At 39.5% G+C, this 19,067-nt stretch overlaps 1 protein-coding gene across 10 annotated transcripts in view; it reads left to right on the forward strand.

Annotated features, from left to right (window-relative positions):
* The first annotated feature begins 1,485 nt into the window (after window positions 1-1,485).
* CR2 (complement C3d receptor 2) overlaps window positions 1,486-19,067 on the forward strand; it is a 34,559-nt gene continuing 16,977 nt past the window's right edge. For 2 of the 10 annotated variants that reach the window (XR_003523294.1, XM_027613086.2), the window contains exons 1-13: window positions 1,486-1,770; window positions 9,035-9,214; window positions 10,553-10,652; window positions 11,060-11,145; window positions 11,720-12,118; window positions 13,103-13,279; window positions 13,362-13,464; window positions 14,117-14,202; window positions 15,386-15,775; window positions 17,113-17,301; window positions 17,598-17,697; window positions 17,947-18,029; window positions 18,520-18,927. Coding sequence is in view for 9 of the 10 variants with exons in the window: in XM_027613086.2 (XP_027468887.1) it covers window positions 1,713-1,770; window positions 9,035-9,214; window positions 10,553-10,652; window positions 11,060-11,145; window positions 11,720-12,118; window positions 13,103-13,279; window positions 13,362-13,464; window positions 14,117-14,202; window positions 15,386-15,775; window positions 17,113-17,301; window positions 17,598-17,697; window positions 17,947-18,029; window positions 18,520-18,927 (2,359 nt within the window). In the remaining variant the exon portion in view is untranslated. The other 8 variants (XM_027613090.1, XM_027613082.1, XM_027613084.2 and 5 more) reach the window with 8 other exon arrangements.

The raw sequence follows: 19,067 nt of genomic DNA on the forward strand, positions 1-19,067 counted from the left end.
ATATATCTGAGCATCCTATACCTCAGTCAAGTTGACACATAAAATTAACCAGTATCCAATAGGATATTGTGGAAATGACATAGTGTGACTTCTGAGAAGAGATTATAAAAGACATTGTGGTTTCTGCCTTTCTCTCTTTTTCTGGGAGAAGCCAGCTGCTATGTCACAAGAAGACTCAAATAGTCTTTGATGAGGTCTACATATTGGGGCTATGAGGCCTCCAGTCAGCAGCCATGAGTGAGCCCTCTTAGATGGGGATCCTCCAGTGCCAGTCTAGCCTTTAGATAACTGCACTTCTGGCTGATGTTTGGAATTCAACCTCAAGAGAGCCCAAGCCAGAACCACCTAGCTAAGCTGCTCTTGAATTCCTGACACACAGAAACTGTGTGAGATAATAAATAGTTATTCTTGCTTTAAATCAATAAGTTTAGGGTAATTTCTTACTATGCAATAGATAACTAATTTAAAAGTCATTCTATAAAAATACTTACTATGTACTCTTCAAAAATGTCAAGGTCATGAAAGATATAAAAAGGACCAAGGATCTTTTCCAGATAAATGAGGAAAGAAGACATAACAATCAAATGTAATGTGTGATCCTTGAACGATTCTGGACCAGAAAAATGGAAGGGTGAGAGAGAGAGATTGCAATAATAAAGATTATTGAGGTGATTGGAGAAATTTGAGTATAACCCATCACTTAGATAATATTTCAATGTTTGTTTCCTGTTTTTGTTCACTGTACTGTAGTTATGCAAGAGAATGTCCTTGTTTTTAAGAAATATACCAAGTATTTAGAGGAGTATCATGCCTTTATTTTATCTCAGTTCCAAAGTAACAAATATATAATTATAATTATATAATCATATATATGTATATGTGTATATATCTAGATCTCTCTCTATATATGTAATTACACCTACAGCTATCTCTATCTATGTCTATGTAAAGAGAGAAAGAATGATAAAGAAAATATAGTGAAGTGTTAACATTGGGTATCTGGATGATGGATATACGGGAATTCTTTGCACCATTCTCGAAACTTTCTGTAGAAATTGCTTCAAAATAAAAAGGGCATAAGAGGAGAGGTGGCTGCTATTTATAAATTTCCTTTCTAAGTAAACTGTTTCTTTAAACTGAGGATTTGAAACATTAATAGCTTTTGAAATGAATTTATTGGATCCAAACCAGAATTTTAGGATGGAATAGAATAGAATAGAATAGAATAGAATAGAATAGAATAGAATAGAATAGAATAGAATAGAATAGAATAGAATAGAATAGAATAGAATAGAAAGGAGAGGGCATTATAGATTAGCAAGGGTGAGTACTATTTTGTGAAACTTGTTTCATTTCTCCAGGGAGACAAAAGTGGATGCACTACGTTGCGCGGTAGAAAAAGTTGGAAAGCCACAGCGCTAAGGGCTAGAGCCAGAGCCAAAGACCGGGTCACAGTTGCTCCGCCCCGCCCCTGGCCCCCTTGCCCCTTCGGGCCGGCGCCTCAGAGCCTGGGCCGACCTAACAGGCGCTGGAGTCCGGCCCCAGGCAGCCTGCAGGTGTGCGCGCAAAGCTAGCACGTGGTGCCAGACGCTATTTAAGGGCCCCCTGTGCCCTGGCTCTCAGCTGCGTCCTGCTTCAGCCCTTCCTGTCCCGGAGCTGCAGGAGGCTCGAGTGTCTCGCAACGCATCCGCCGCTGGGGCTGCCGCCGGGGCATGGGCGCTGCGGGCCTGCTCTGCGTTTTCTTGGCTGTCATCGCGCCAGGGGTTCTCGGTGAGCTGGGAGGGGGAGCACCGAGGTAGGGACACGTCTGGGGCAGTGACGGCTTCTGTGCGGCGATGCAGAGAGAATAAGCGAGAAGGTTGGGTCAGTGCCAGACGCTTGACAGACTCCCGCTGGCTTTGGGAGACCCCCCGCCCCACCACCACCACCACCACCACGATCTCCTGGTCCTGAATGTGCTCACTCGCTCCTCCTGGGGCTGGGACCACTCGCTCTGCGCTGTCTGGGCTCTCGGCTCCCGGGACTCAGCAGATGCTCATCGCTCTCTGCCCGAGGTCTGCAAGCGCTAACGCTAGCCAAGTAACCAAAACCTACCGGTGATGTGTGCAAAGACCTCCCGTTGCCTTCCCCGAATAAGAATAATGTCTGGTCCGAGGCGTGGTTCTCATGGTTTTTGAACTTTGATGTGATGCCGGTAAAGAGACTCTAAATGAGAAACACCTGGAGCCATTGAGAAAAAAGTTGGTATGTGAATTAAAACTACAGTCATCTTCGTGTTACTCACCTCCTTTAATGGTAAAGGCTCCAGAAGGTCTCATTCAACGTTTATTAACACCCCCCCCGGCACCTCCCCCATTGGCTTAATTTTAGAGAAGTATAGCAGTTTGTTAAGACTAGAGTCTCTTGGCCACAACATGGATCTAACTTTCTAATTATCTCCAGGATACAGTGAATTCCTAGTTAAGAAGTTTACTATCTGCAGATCTCAATAACTGGGTGACTTGGCAAGTCTTGTAGCTCCCTGACCCTTGGTTTCTTCGTCTGTAAAATGAAGCTAGTGGTAAGCTGCACTACCACCTTTCTGAGCTGCCTTGAATATGAGATGAAATTAGGCAAATGAAAGTTGGGGTGTTACTTGTGATTACTAAATATCAGTCATAAGACTACTATATAGACCCATTTTTGTGGAGCCAGCATTTAAGTATAATGATCCCAGCTTGTTAATTTTATTTCGTATTTTTTTAAAGATTTTATTTATTTATTTGACAGAGAGAGTCACAACGAGAGAGGGAACACAAGCAGGGGGAGTAGGAGAGGGAGAAGCAGGCTTCCCATGGAGCAGAGAGCCCTATGCGGGGCTCGATCCCAGGACCCTGAGATCATGACCTGAGCCAAAGGCAGACGCTTAAATGACTGAGCCACCCAGGCAACCCCCAGCTTGTTAATTTTAGAGGTACATTGGTTCTATTCCAGCTTACTTTGCTTCCTGGCATCCCAATTTCTCCTGACTCTTAGTTGAACATTTCCCCAGACTCGTATCTTTATCTCTCTCTCCTACGTATTAACTTCCGTTGGAAAAGTGCTTGTACACAACTTTCCCGTTGGCATGGCACAGTTGGAGACCTGACTTCTCATCAGCATTCCATTCCTATTTCTAAGTTTTAGAGCTGATATTATCAATTGAAAACCAAGTTCATCAGCCCTGCCAATTCTTCATCCCCTCTCAGTACCAGCGCGCAGCCACGCTCTGGTCACTTCACTGCCGACACATGAACCATAAGGTCTACCTGTCAATTGTTCTGGCTAGCATTGGTGGTATAGCGGTGAGCATAGCTGCCTTCCAATTGTTCTGGCTAATATGCTTCTGTCGTTTGTCTTAGCATTCTTACACCAATATTCTAATTGTAAGCATTATGATTACCTGTGTCACAACCTCCTCTCTTAAAGATCACTCTTGATACTAGCCTTTAACTTGCCAATGGTGAAAACCAAAATTTTAAAATACACTTTTTCATTTCTCCACTCCTTTGCTTCCTACTGCCTGTGGGATTAAAAAAAAAATCTAATGTCTTTGGCCTTTCAAGTTTTTGTAGTTGGATCCCATCTAAACATGCACGCTCTCCGATTCCCCACTATTTCCAATCATGAATGCACTGTTCGTCTTCTTGCCTGACTATCCCCCATAGTCCTTTGCTCATGCTTTGCCCCCACACTCCTCCTGACTTTTGCTTCTACTATATACCCTTTCTAGACCATCCCTTGACTCTTGGCTAGTTCCTGACTTGGAGGATGCTTAACAAACTCTTGAAATACCTTTTACAAAATGTATTTATTTTTCCAGTTTTATTGAGAAACAATTGACATATATTGCTGTATAAGTTTAAGGTGTATACCATGATGGTTTCATTTACATATAATGTGAAATGATTTCCACAATAGGTTTAGTTAACATGCCTCATCTCATTTAGATGCAATAAAAAGAAAAGAAAAAATTCTCCTTGTGATAAGAATACTTTGGATCTATTCTCTTAACTTTCCTGCATATCATACAGGAGTATTTGCTATTGTTACCATGGTGAACATCTATCCTAGTACTTATTTATCTTATAACTAGAACTTTGTACCTTTTGATCACCTTCCTACAATTCGCCTCCCACCATCGCACCTCTGGTAGTCACAAACTGATCTCTTTCTTTATGAATTTGGTGTGGTTTTCTGGGTTTGGTTTGTTTGTTTGTTATTTGTTTTTAGATCCCACATATAAGTGAGATCGTACAGTATTTGTCATTCTCTGTGTAACTTATTTCATCTATCATAGTGCCTTCAAGTTCCATACATGTTGTCACAAATGGTGGGACTTTGTCATTTTTAATGGCTGAATAATATTCTGTTGTACGTGTACATACCACCACTTCTCCATCCATTCATCCATCGATGGACATTTAGGTGGTTTCCATGTCTTGTGAATAATGCTGCAGTGAACATGGGGATACAAATCTCTTTTTGAGTTAGTGCTTTCATTTCCTTTCAATATATTCCCAGAGGTGGAATTGCTGGATTATATGGTGGTTCTATTTTTAACTTTTTGAGGAATTGAGGTGCCTTTTAAAATGCAGGTTCCTGGGTTCCATCTCATTCTTCAGAGATTCACTGCTTTAGGGTGTGGCCCAGGAAGCTGAGTTTAACAAGTACTCTGGGAGATTCTGAAGCAAGTGTCTATAGGGTACACTGCTATGAGCAAAGTCATATGGAAAGCAAATTCTCAGAATGCTTTCCCACTTTCCTCCTTTTGTTTATTTGCATAAACTGATTCTAATTTCCTGCACTCTTACATTTCACTCTTGCCTAGACTGATAGCATCACTTCATCCTACACTAAGAAAACAAAATCATTAAATAGGAATTCCCTTATTTGCCAGTCATCTACCTTCATCTGAGATCAGATCCTTTCTCTCCCCTGCTTGAAACCTGTCAACGGCTTCCCATCACATTGGAACAAAATCCATGCTCTTTAACCTTGACTATAGGTCTCTGTCTCTCTCTGAAATTCTTTGTTCTCCTCCCTCACTCCCTCTGCTCCAGCCACACTGGCCTTCTTTTTGTTCTTTGAACACAGTCACATTTGTTTAGACTTGGGGTTCCATCTGTTGAAGTGCCCTTCCTACATATCATCTCTCGCCTGTCTCCTCAACATTCAGGTCTCACTCCTCTGGCCACCCTTCTCTGACTCATTGGAAGTAGTCTGAACCCTGGTCACACTCCATCACACAACCGTGGTCTATTTTCCACAGAGCACTGATCATCATATGAGATCTTCTTGTTTATTGTTTTACTTTGTTGTTTGTTCTCTCATTGGAATACAAGTTCATGAGAGCAAGGTCTTTATCTGTCTTATTGCCTGATGAATCCCTCACACTAGCACATAGTGAGGAGTTCAGTAAGAACTCCTGTAACAAGGAGAAAAATATCCTTTCTCCCAACAAAAGTCAACTCCTCCTTCTGAATTATGGTCTCATTCCATCCTGTCTTGCCTGGGCAAAGACTTTACTTCTGCAGATATCCCATCTTCAATCACCCATTTGTATCTCTCTGTTGAGTCATCCCTACCAGCAGTTAAATATGCTCCAGAGCATCATTTATTGGGGGTGGTCAAGGGATTTCTCATGACCCTCTTCTCTTCCTTCTCATCCCTCTTCTCAAACTTCTCACTCACTACTTGCTCACATTTCTTTATCTCCTTAACCCACCCCAGACGGGCTTCTCTCCCCCACATTCTCCTAAAGCTACTCTCAGCAAGGTTACTACTGACTTTCATGCTGGCAAATCCAATGGTCATTTTTCTCTCCTTATCTTCTCAGTCTTTCAGCAAAAGTTGACTAGTACTTTTCTCTTGAAACCATTTTCATTCTCTTCTTCCAAAACAGGGTTTCCTGTTTCCTGACTTCCACACTTATCTGTTTTTTTTTTTCTGTAATTCTCTAATTACTCTTGGTCTCTTTTGCCCTATCTCTAAATATTATTAGGTCTTGGGGCTCAGCCCTGGCCCTCCTCTGGTTTTCTCTATACCTTCTTCCTAAGAGATCTCATCCAATCTCATGGTTTTAAATACTGTTTGTATGTTGATGATTCATTTATTATCTGTAGTCTTGAACTCCCTCCTGAGTGGAAAGTTTGTATATCCCACCACCCTCCTGCATCTCCATGTGGGGGCCCAATAAGTGTATTAAATATACCAACTCTAACATGGAACCAATTCTGCATATGCCCCAACACACACACACACACACACACACACACACACACACACACACACACACACTGGTGCTTTCCCATCTTTAAGACATGGTAATTACCATCAATCAAGTAGCTCAAGTCACTATAAGTAGCCTAGAAGACGTTACTAAATCCTGCCTTTTCCTTACCCGCACATCCAATACAACAAAAAGTTTTTGTTTTAAATTCTACTTTTAAAATATATTCCAAACTCATCCACTTCTCACTGTCTTCCTTTGGTCCAAGTCTCTTTTTTTTTTTTGTCTGAACTACTATAATAGCCTCCAGATTTGTACTTCCTGCTTCTAAAAACAAAATCCAGCCCATTCTTCACTCACTTGCCAGACTATTCCCTTTAAAACGTAAATCAGGCCATGTGAGTCTCCCACTTTAACACTCTGGTGACTTCCACTTAGGCTTCTTACTGTGGCCTAAGAAGTCTAATATGATCCCTCCTTGTAGCTTTCTAACTTGATCTCCTACCACTAGATTTGTATGATCACTACATTCCAGCCACACTTGCCTTCTGTCTATCCCTAAAGCATAGCAAACCCATCCCTGCTGTTAGGCTTCTGCCTAAAATGCTTTTACTCAGTGTTTCGCCTGACTGGCTATTCTCCAGTCACAACTCAAATGTCTCCTCTTTATAGGCCCTCCTCAACCATCATAGCTGAAGTCGTATGCCTCTCTGTCCCTTCCTCCTCCTGGTGCATTACATTTTCACACATCATTCTGTTTATTTCCTTTACCTACCATTTATTTATTGGTATTTATCTCTCTGTCTGTCTCCCTCTATAGGAATATAAATTCAGTGAGGGTGGGAACCTTGTTTTTAATGTTCACAGTATATCTCCCCTGTTTGGGACAGTACCTTGGTTAATATGCATAACTGTCATTCAAAAATTATCAAATAGCCAGGAAACCCAGTGTTAAGGCATTTGATTATAATAATTCTCATTCTCAATAATAATTTTTCCTCCTATCTGCTTTCTGACCTTTCAGTTTTATTTTTATTATCTTATATATTCTTCATTCATTTCAAATGGATTTCTAAGCCATTCCAGGTAAAGCCTCTTGGACCCCAAATAGAGTTAAATGTATCCCAGTTTTCCAGAAACTGCTTTGCCTCATCAGTTTTTAACATGGTTTGAAGAATGCATATGTTAGTGTCTTACCACTGTCTTCTATTTTAGACCCAGTCATAATCTACTCTGATTTTTCCTTTTGATTGTAGAATGATGTGAAGAGGGTACAGTGACCCTTGAGAAAAGTTTTATTTCTTAATGGCTCATGGACTAACCTACTTTTCTCTAATATGGAAGAGAACACGACTGATGGAAATTCTTCTTGTGACCTGGATTTTTGGCAACTCATTACAAATAGGAACTGTTATCCCCCAAAAGAGAGAGTCTCAAGTCTTATTGGGGATCAGATTTTCCCATTATTTCTCATCCAGAAAGTATGATTCTTATCTCCTTTCACCTCAGAAGATAACATTATAAAGTACCCTTCTACTCTGGCTGCTTTTAGATCTCGGTTCCATCTTAGTCCATGTCATTGCTACTTCACCATTACAAATTTAACTTGGTCTTCCTGCTTGTGGAGAATTATTTGGTATTGTCCTCATTCACATTATGCAATTATAGATTAAATCACTTGACTAGGCTGAACTGGCACAAGTAATGCCAGGATCGTGAAGTTGGTCGTCTCTGAGGTCAAACCTTTACTTTCCCTATAGTCTTGCTGTTTTGTACAGGTATGCACTTGGAGACATTTGCAGGGTTAATGAAGAAAACCAAAGGAGCTGAGGAGAGAAATAGAAGAACACCTTCAGTGACATCTGTGTCCTAACAGTGATGGCTATTCTTAGGTCCTGTCTATGACTTCTCCAACAGACGTGTCAGGCTACAGGAAGGCTGAGTCTGGCCGCAACCTTGGGAGCTCTGTGTTGCAGTTGTTCATTTAGTTCATGTTTATTCTTTGACTTTCACCTGTACCTGTCTCAAACTTGTTTGAAAAAGAGAGAGATTTATAAATTTGATATTCAAAGCTCCCTTTCCCCAGAAAAAAATGGCTTTTCCAGGTACATCCTCAAGTATATGGGTGTTACAGTTTTTTACTCCTCTCCAAGGATAATATTTGTTTCATTAATAGTGATAATAATATTATTAATCACAAGGAACTGTCTCAAAATGACTAGTTCCTTTTATCTAGTACCCATCAGAAGTATTTACTATGTTCTCTTAGGGGGCATATGATTCTACTAGATTAATGGAATAAAATAATGAAGAATAATGAACATATTTTCATCTTGCTAGGACCAAAAGGTTTAATGATTAACAGAGTAATGTGAATTCATTAAAATAACTTTAGAGGATCATACATGTGCTGCGCTTAGGGGTCTTAATGTACTTTAGTTCCCTGTGCTATCCCAGGAAGGTTCTTATTTATAAGGTTTTAGTTTTTTGTAATATGCCTGTAAGAAGATGGAACAACTCCAGGGTCTTTATGGAATTTTATAAAAAATTATTTTCTCCAGCTCTTCCTCTAAGTCTATCCCGAAAAGTCTTTTAACTTCTGAACTTATATCTCTGTATATGCATCCATACTGCAAGATCTCTTCTTTGTCCCGGAAAACATTGCCTCATTTTAGGTTTACTTTCTAAAGATCAAAGTTGTCAGGGTAATTGGTGACAAAACAGAAGCAGAGTAGAAGTTTTAGCCTCTCCTAGTTTTGATATTCCTGTGGTCTTTATCTCTAGGTCAGTGTAAGTCCCTGCCAAGGTATCCTTTTGCTAAGCCTAAAATTAAGAGTGATCAGTCTGAGTTTGCTGTTGGAACATCTTGGGAATATGAATGCCTTCCTGGGTACATCAAGAGGTCATTCTTTATCACCTGCCTAAAGACCTCCAAGTGGTCAGATGCTCAGCAATTGTGTACACGTGAGTAATCTGTAAAAGAGGCATCTTTGGGTCTATCAGGGTATCTCTATGAGCTCATCTATTATTTTTAAGATAAAAGACCAGCAAATTAGTAAATCATCTTAAATTAAGGGGGCTCCTGGGTTCTCCATGTTTCTTTTATTCCTAAGAACATTGGGTATTGGGGTTAAGTCATCACAGCTGGCCAGCCCTGTTTATCCTGTAAGCTCCTAACTTTGTTCTATGGTCTCTACACTGTGTTAGAGTGAGATTAAAAGTTAGTATACAAAGAACACTGGTGTCAATTCATTCTTATCCCATTCAATTCAAGAAATATTTTTCAGTAACCACTGGGTGTGAAACATTAGGCTAGATGATAGGGATGGGGATTCACATAAAAATTAGCTAGTCTCTGCCTTTAAGGAGCTCCTATACTAGCTGTGAAGACTGGATTTTAAATAAATGCTGTACTGTGATGTAATTTCTTTTATTTATAGAGATAAAGTTCTATGAGACCATAGGGAAGTAAGTAACAAATGCTGTCTTGGAGAATTAGGGAAATCTGAGCATTATGGGCAGAGGAGAGAGCATATTCAAAAGCATAGAGGTACAAAAGAACAAGAAGTCTTAAATAATTATTAAAAAATAATAATTCAATGTGGCTGGAGTATAAGGTACATGGTGGGGAATAGCAGTTAATTAAATGGCCTGAAGCTTAATTGATATGGGCCATGCATTTTTTTCCCAATAAACAATGGTAGGTCACTGTAAGTTTTTAAATTCAGGACAGGGCATGGCCACATTTGTGCTTCCGAAAGATAATGTGTGTGGTGGTATAGAAGATGTACTAGACCAATTGAGACCAAAGTTAGAAAGGTAAATTTTGTTATTCAATGATCCAATCAGAGATTACAGCAATGACTAAATACTTGGTTTGGAGAGAGATTTCTGGAATCTAGTCACTAAAATTTGGTTACCAGTTGAATGAAGAGCAGTGGGTAGAAGATGAGTTACAGAAAGGAAGTGATGACTATGAAGTGTTTTTAAGCCACAGACTTGGTAAATGATGCCATCAACTGACAGAATATAAAAAGGGGAAATAGAGATTATAAATTATGATGGACCACTGATAACATTTGCATCCATGCTCAGAAATATAGAGTGTATACTTTAAACAAATAGTGTTCTGAAGTTAACTGATCCTTTAGAAGATAGAAGTTTTGTAAATGTCAAAAATGTCTTTGAGTAAGTGTAAGTAGGCTAGTTGGCAAGTCCAGTCAGGTTGGTATTTAATATAAAATACAGAACATCCCCCAAATCCCAGTCCCAAATTCTGTTTTGTTTTGTTCTCCATTATAGGTAAATCATGTATGAGTCCTGGAGAACTCCTCCATGGTTCTGTCCTCATACCCATGAGTGTCGTGATTGGGTCAACAATTACATATTCTTGTGATCAAGGGTGAGTTGGCAGGAGACATCTCCAGAATACATGGGTATTAGAACAGTGGTTTCAACCAGAAACCATAAGTTCTTCAAAAGAAATCCAAGTAATTGCCACCTACCCTTAAAAATAGATAAGCAAAAAGAGAATTACCACCCTGATTTGATCCAGAGAAAACTCTTCAAGATTATCCACTAGAAGAGAAAGAAATTTGAGCTATTCTTCTTCTGATTTTAAATCGCCAACATTCCTGACCAGAAATTTGGCTTCAGATTGTTGAATTTTTTGTATGAGTCCTTAGTTGATCACCATTACTTGTCATACATGATTTTCTATCCTTTGCCATTCTTTCAGTATAAAAAAAAACTAAGCTTTTCTAAAATGTCCATCTAGGTGGGGATGATCACTCATCTCTTTGTCTTTAGATATCGACTTATTGGTGATTCATCTGCTACATGTATTATCTCAGACAATATTGTAACCTGGGATAAGGACATGCCTCTTTGTGAATGTGAGTAAAAGGATTCCTTTATTGCACCTTATGTAATTCCTCTTGTCCTCTTCTAGAGGGAAACTGGGCATTTACACATCAAAATGAACACCTAGGAGCATTACACTTGGTTTGGGTAGTTCTGGGTACAGAGCTGTAGTTTCTCTTCTACTGTATCTCCCAATCCCACCACACTTTCCTTTGATTTACTGTTCTTTGATGATAAGTTATTTCATCGTGAATAAGTGCTTAAATCTAAAATATGCTATGAGATTACACACTGCCATCTTTATTCTATGCAAAATATTGGCCATCCTAGGTATTTCCCATAACAGTTTATCTATACTTTGGTGTGGAGGGTGGGAGGAATGTTGACCAGATCAAAGTTTCTTGACCTTTCCTCAGGCCAGTTCCATGAATTGTTCTACCTTGATACTTCCTATTTAGAATCATTTTTGAGATGAGGATACAGAATTTCAACAACCTGGATTAATTATTGGCTGAGTTGAAGTTTGGTTTGTAAGAGTGAAGACAAAATTCCCAGAAGGTATAACCTTTAAATGCCTTCTCTTTTTTTCCACCTACCTCTCAAAAGCTATTCCTTGTGAGCCACCCCCAGCCATCTCCAATGGGGACTTTTACAGCAGCAGTAGAGAGGACTTTTTCTATGGAATGGTGGTAACTTATAAGTGCCACATTGGACCAAATGGAAAAAAGCTGTTTGACCTCCTGGGTGAAAAGTCCATATATTGCACCAGCAAAGACAATCGAGTTGGCATCTGGAGTGGCCCTCCCCCTCAGTGTATTCCTCCAGTCAAATGCCCAATTCCAGAAGTTGAAAATGGAATTATGGAATCTGGATTTGGACGTTCATTTTCTTTAAATGATACTGTGATGTTTAGGTGTAAACCTGGCTTTACCATGAAAGGCAGCAATGTAGTATGGTGCCAACTAAACAGCAAATGGAATCCTCCACTGCCAAAGTGCTTTAAGGGTGAGTTGTGTTGAAACTTTGGGGATCTAGAAACAAAATGAAACTTTTAGAGAAATATATATATGGTACTTATGAGAAGAGGAAGGGAAAGAAAGTGTAGGTAGTTGGGTATGCTGGTTAAAGAATTTTAAAGTAAACTTTGAAAGTAATATCTAAATTTTTAAGAAGTAGGAAATTTACTATATTCTGCATCAGTACAAGATCTGCATTAATGTAGGGCAAATTAGAAGACACTTCAAAAAAAGAAAGAAATAAAGGAAGGAAAGAAAGAAAGAGCCAACGATGAGAGATTTTTTTTCCAAAACATATATATGATTCAATTTTATTTAAACGAGGATAAAATAAATGCCCAATCCTATTGGCCATGCCAATGGAGGAAATTGGCTGATGTCAGAATTTGATTAAAAATACTGTAGACATTATACATTCTCTTATTGAAAAATGTGGCCTTTATGGAATAAGGCTAGAATTAAGGCTGGGTCACTTCCCCATTCTCCCTTTCTCCCCTACTCTTATTAAGAAATGTCTGACTTACTAAAAACCTGGCAACATTGGGAGGCCCACAGGCTCAGGAATGTTATCAACCTGGTTTGGGGATAGCAGGAAGAAAGAGGTACATTTTGGTGGTAAAAATGTATTACAATAGATAGGTTCCCTTGGCTACAATATTAGAGAATATCCAAAATTAGAGAATATCCAAGACTTTTTAGTTAAATGAAATGGAAAATGATGAGTGGGTGTAACGTTTCACAGCATAGATCAAGATAGAGAAAGCAGATAGTTTCATGGTTCATCATATCTAAAAAGTAATGCGTGTTAGTCCCACTCCACCTCCACCCCAGCCAAAGGAGTCTCTGCCTTACACTTAGGAGTGTTGACATAACCACCTTCATCCCACCCCTCCAACCCCAAGTTGGCTTAAGTTGCAGAAGAGAAAGTTCTTATTTCAGAAATAAAAGGCCTTCGGTCCTGTTCTTTTCTCAGGGTGTCTACCACCTCCACATATCAACCACAGTAGTTATAACATCTTGGATAAGCAGTTCTTTCCAATTGGACAGGAAGTGTCCTACAGCTGTGACCCTGGCTACACCCTCATTGGAACTAACCCTATACAGTGTACATCCTTGGGAACCTGGAGTCATGCAGCCCCTGAATGTGAAGGTGCCTAAAACTTTATTCCATCTTAAGGAAACTCAACTGTTTCCTGACTCTTCATGTGCCAGCTTTGTCTCTTTTTTCCTAGCAAAATCATGCGATGCCATTCCAAACCAACTTCTCAATGGCCGTGTGGTGGCTCCTCCTAATCTCCAGCTTGGGGCAGTGGTTTCATTTGTTTGTGATAAGGGGTGAGTGTGAGGGTAGAGGGCCTGAATTGAGACCTATGACCCATAGCTAAGCAGTGCAAAAAATGATTTCTAAATATAGATATAATTTTTTTCTCTTTATGATTTTTTTCTTATTTTCTTTGCCTTATATGACTAATAATTCTAATACTAAGCAAACCCTATGATTTTTCTCCAACTCTATGTATTGTGCATGGCCAGAGAGAGCTAGGAATTGTCTTTTCATCATGTAAAAAAGCAAAATTTAGGATCAGAAATTAAGGCTCCTATTATGAAGAACAATGGGGTTTCAGTAAGAGGGGTTCTTTGGGGGTGATCTTAGGTAACAAGGTCTTTGATGTTTTCTTCAGTAGGAACTAGGGTTTTTCTCTTTCTAAATGGTCAAGAGAATTTTGACATTTGGATGCCAAAGAGGAAAGGGCAAATTCAAAAAAGAGAATATGATCATTAGGAATTTTTTTCTCTGTCTTTTCACCTGGTCTGAAGTCATCACATAGCTGAGCTGATTCATAATCTTGGACTTTTTCCTTAAGCCAGAAATGATTTTAAAAAAACAATACAGGCCGTTAATACCATACTTGAGAGAAGTGATTAATTCCATGCAGCTGAAAATTGATTTGTTCTGGTGATGATTTGCAACCCCTTATTATTTAAGGTACCGATTAAATGGCCAATCTTCTAGTCAGTGTGTCTCAGAAGGAATAAGAGTACTCTGGAATAATATGTTTCCTGTCTGTGAACGTGAGTAGAAAACAAAAATAATCAAATATAGATCTTCTGCCCTAATATTTGGTATATTCTCATGCATAACATCTTATTCATAAGTGTGCTTTGAATATATGTATGCCAGTCTTCTGTATGATCTAGGATGCAGACCAAAACTCAATTCATTGAATTGACTACATATTGTATCAAGTATTATATATATATATATATAAAAATAAATGCTCTCAATGTTCTCCCTACTGAAACTGAGTAGCACTGATGTGCTAAAATGGTTTGGCTGTGTCTTCTTATACAAGTTTCTCTCCTGATGAGCAACTCTTGGAGCTCAATGGAAATCAACCGGAAGTTCTGGATGTTGGCAGTTTTCCCTTTATTCTGAGACTCATTCAGGAAAGATGTGCATATATCAATACAGCTATAACAATATCCTTCATGTGTATTAGGCCAAGTAAATAAAGGCTATGAGGTCATTATTTGAAACCTCTGATCACTTCCTGTGGGCTTTTTCAAAGAGGTCCAGCATCAAAGGATAACAAAGGATCTGTAGTGAGGCTGCAGTATCTTCAGTAGTAAGACAAAATGTGTTCTCACCACTTGTAGCCCCAGTTGTATATTTGAAACAGGCATCAGATAATTAGTATGTTCCAGGTATCCTACTTGTCATTTTCAGGTACTTTTATCTCACTGGATTCTTCTTGTAACCTTATGAAGTAGCTTGAATTATACTATAGACAAAGAAATTGAGGCTTAGAGAGGGTAAGACTTGCCTAGTCACACAGCTATTGAATGACAGCGGGGATTTGAAACCAAGTCTATTGAGCCCAAATGTCGTTAGTGTGTGGTGCCTCTCCACATGTGATTAATGAATTATTAAGATTCTTCTTATGTGCTCTTTGCCTTGTGTTTCACTATGAAAGTTGATGAGACTCTAAACTCTTCAATAAATTCTGTTTCATTGTTACTGTTTGGTCAGGATGGTGTATATAGACCAGTTGATATTTTTGCTGCAGATTGAGAGAAAGGTAAGAACTTAGGAGGTTGGAGATAAGCACGGACTATGAGTAAGAAGTAAATTATACAAATTTCTAAGTCTGTTTCTGAAAAAGTGACATGACCTATTTTTGGACCTTTCATCTAAATTTAAATCTTTTCATTGTGAGGATTAGTATGACCCCATATTTCCTTGTTTACTTTTCAGGGATTTCTTGTGACCCTCCTCCTCCTATCAAAAATGGTTGGAATAGTTATTCTTCTGGTCCCATACCTCTTAACACTGTGGTAAGGTACACTTGTTCTAGTGCCTTCCGCCTCATTGGAGAAAGAATCCTTTTTTGTATAAGTAAAGACCAAGTGAAAGGAATCTGGGATAAAGCTGCTCCTGTATGTGAATATTATAATAGAAATTCTCTTTGCCCTGAGCCCATAGTAGCAGGAGGATACAGAGATAAAAGATCTAGACCACCATACAGACACGGTGATTCTGTGACATTTACCTGTGATACCAACTTTACCATGAAAGGAAACAAATCTGTTTGGTGCCAAGCAAATAAAACCTGGGGGCCAACACCACTACCAATCTGTGAGAGTGGTGAGTAAAAACAAACACAAATCTAAGTGGGGAGGCTGGAAACTTGTATTTCTGTGCGGATCAAGTTTTTATTCTGAAGGAAAAACAATGTGGATGTGTGAATGGTGGGAGTGGAGGGGAGGGAAAAGGGTGAAAATTATGGTTTCTTGTTTTTCCTTAGTCCTGGAGGGATATAAATATTCATTCAACAGACATCAATAGAGCAAAAAATAATGAGAAAATGTAACTGAACATACCTAATAATTGAATGGAATAAGTCTCACAAGGATGGGCGTCAGAGTTGTTTGGGATGTGGAAATTAGATGGTTTTAAACTATATATCTCCGTTACTGTTAAATTGAGAAGAAATGTGGGATCTAATGGCAAAATACACCCAATGGATTTAAAACTCATCTTTGAATAGCCATTGGGCTATTCTGGCAGAAATGATGCCCTGTGATCTGCAGCCTCAATGAATATTTTTTGAAGTGGTTCGCTATTGTCCAAGCCACCTAGGAAGGCATAGCATTTCAGATCACATGACTTTGAATATAGGGGCCACTCTAAGTTCTTCATTTTCTTATCATTTGGTTTGGTTTATGTTGCTGCTGAAACCTAAAGCTGAATCTCAATTATACAATTACAGGGACTGGCAATACTTGACAAAAATTATACCATCAAAATTAGCTGTTTTCTTAATAAAGAACAGTGTTGATCAGTTCTAAATCAATTGAGTTGAAAAGTCAAATCATTAGAAAAATATGGATCTATCTATAAATATGTATATAATCTTGGAGGTAGGGAAGATTTTAAGATAGTCACAAAATGGGGTGACCATGGAAAACAAACCTTTAGGAAGATTTAGATAGATCTATATGTATTGACATGGAAAAATATAGACAGATTATTAAGCAAAGAAAAGGCATAGAATAATATGTATTAAGAACACATACATATATGTACTATGTGTGTATATACGTATCACATATAGGATCCCCAAAAGGTATATTACTAATGTCTGGCAGGATGGTCCCCTAAATAATAACATGCTACTTTTGGTGCAAAGAATAGGCTCTGGGTAGGAGGAGAGTATGGGTGAAAATGAACTTTTTTTGGTAATTGAAATTTTTCATAGTGTAAATATAATTCATGTAGCTAAAAATGAAAATGTACTATTTGTGGTATAAAATGTATATACTTAAGCCACACCTGTCTGATCTTTGAAAAGCTGAGTTGAAAATTAATGATGACTAGTTACCATAGATCACATGTCATATATTTGGATCTATGTAAGTCAAAATCTAGATTGTGAATGATGTATCATCTGATGGCCTTTTTCCTACTGTGTGTGTGTAAAGATTTCCCCCAGGAGTGTCCACCACTTCCGACCATCCCCAATGGATCTCACACAGGGGAGAGGGTTGGCCCCTTTGCCCCAGGATTAGCTGTGACTTACACCTGTGAACCTGGTTACTTGCTTGTTGGAGAAAAGACCATTAGATGTTTGTCTTCGGGAAAGTGGAGTGCTGTTATTCCCACATGTAAAGGTACCTACATTTACAACCGATTTTTAAGAATTTGGGCTCTTCTGGGGCAACCGGGTGGCTCCGTCAGGTCAGACTCTTGATTTCAGCTCTGGTTGTGATCTCAGGGTCGTGAGATCAAGCCCTGAGTTGGGCTCCATGCTGAGTGTGGTGCCTGATTGAGATTCTCTCTCTCTCTCTACCCCCCCCTTTGGCCCCTCCCCCAACTCATGTTCTCTCTCTCAAATTAATTAACTAATTAATTTAAAAAAGAATTTGGGCTATTCTGTTATTTGCTCATCTTTGGCTTATTTCCTTAGAAGCACAGTGTGAACCTCCAGGACCATTTCTCAATGGACAGATAAAGGGCCCTCCAAGTCTTCGGGTTGGTGCGACTGTGAACTTTGACTGTAACGAAGGGTGAGTGTCAGGAGGGCCTTGGAGATTTCATTCATTTGGTTTATGTGTGCATGGTGTGACCAATGACACCTGCCAAGGGTTCCTCTGTGAGAATCCGGGGAGAGCCTACAGTGAAGCTGGGAGAGAGAATGCTTATGAAAGGGGTTAATACACGTCAAGTAAGTGAATTTGTCTTGGATTTTAAGTGGAGGCTGTTGCTCTCAACACTCACTGCTCAATAGTCCTGAATAGACCCCCCTCTGTTGCCAGGTATTGGTTACAAGGCCAACCTTCCAGTCAGTGTGTAATTGCTGGACAGCGGGCTTCTTGGACCAGGATGCCAGTATGCAAAGGTAGGTTAGAAAACTGTGGTTTGCAGCTACTTCCCTGGTCCTTGAACAGAACAGTCAATTCTCGGCTTAACTAAAAGCTTTTGGTTCAGTCATTACTATACAGAGATCTCACATAGACATCTGGAAGGGGTATGTTCTTCACTGAAGCATCCTTCTGCCACCTCCTTCCTCTCTGCTTACTCAAGTGAAACAGGGTTCCTAGGCTCTTCTTTCTCTGAAAGCTCTATAGGCTTGCCAACCAGGCCAGGCACAGAAGGGATTGTATATTCAGTAGAAGAAATCAAAGGGTCACCCCAGTAGATATACTCAGGAATAAAGTCCTAAATCATACTTTTAAAATTATATTGCTATAGCTGCCTTGATTGGTATGTTACAGATTCAAATGTCACTGTCCCTGAACCTAGGAGGGGACAGTGGTACAAGCAACATCCGAGGCATTCTTTGTTTGCAGTACAACAGCAATTTTGTCATTTCTCTCTAATTTCTCTAGAAATTGTTTGCCTGCCACCTCCTTCTATTCTCAATGGAAGACATACAGGCAGCTCTTCGGGGAACTTTCCATACAGAAGCACAGTTACTTACACCTGTGACCCAGACCCAGAGAAAGGAGTGAGATATATCCTTACCGGGGAGAAGACTATCCGTTGTATCACCAATAGTCAGAAGACTGGGATCTGGAGTCACCCTGCCCCAAGCTGTGAACTTTCTAGTTCTGCCATTCAGTGTCTACCTCCCCAGATCCTAAGAGGCCAAATATCATCTGGGCAGAAAGACCAATATTCCTATAACGACACCGTGGTATTTGCTTGCTCATATGGCTTCACCCTGAAGGGCAGCAAGGCAATCCGATGTAATGCTCAAGGCACGTGGGAGCCACCAGCACCAGTCTGTGAAAAGGGTAGGTGTATTGGAATATGCTACTGATTCATTTTTTTGAAGTGTTACAGGATGGAGTTATGGATTTAAGCAGGGCCTTTTCCAGTTTCTAGTCTCCTCAGTTATACTACATATAGTGAATATAAATTATATAGGTTTTCT

Source organism: Zalophus californianus, chromosome 10 (genome assembly GCF_009762305.2).
Source record: "Zalophus californianus isolate mZalCal1 chromosome 10, mZalCal1.pri.v2, whole genome shotgun sequence".
Classification (NCBI taxonomy): Eukaryota; Metazoa; Chordata; class Mammalia; order Carnivora; family Otariidae; genus Zalophus; species Zalophus californianus.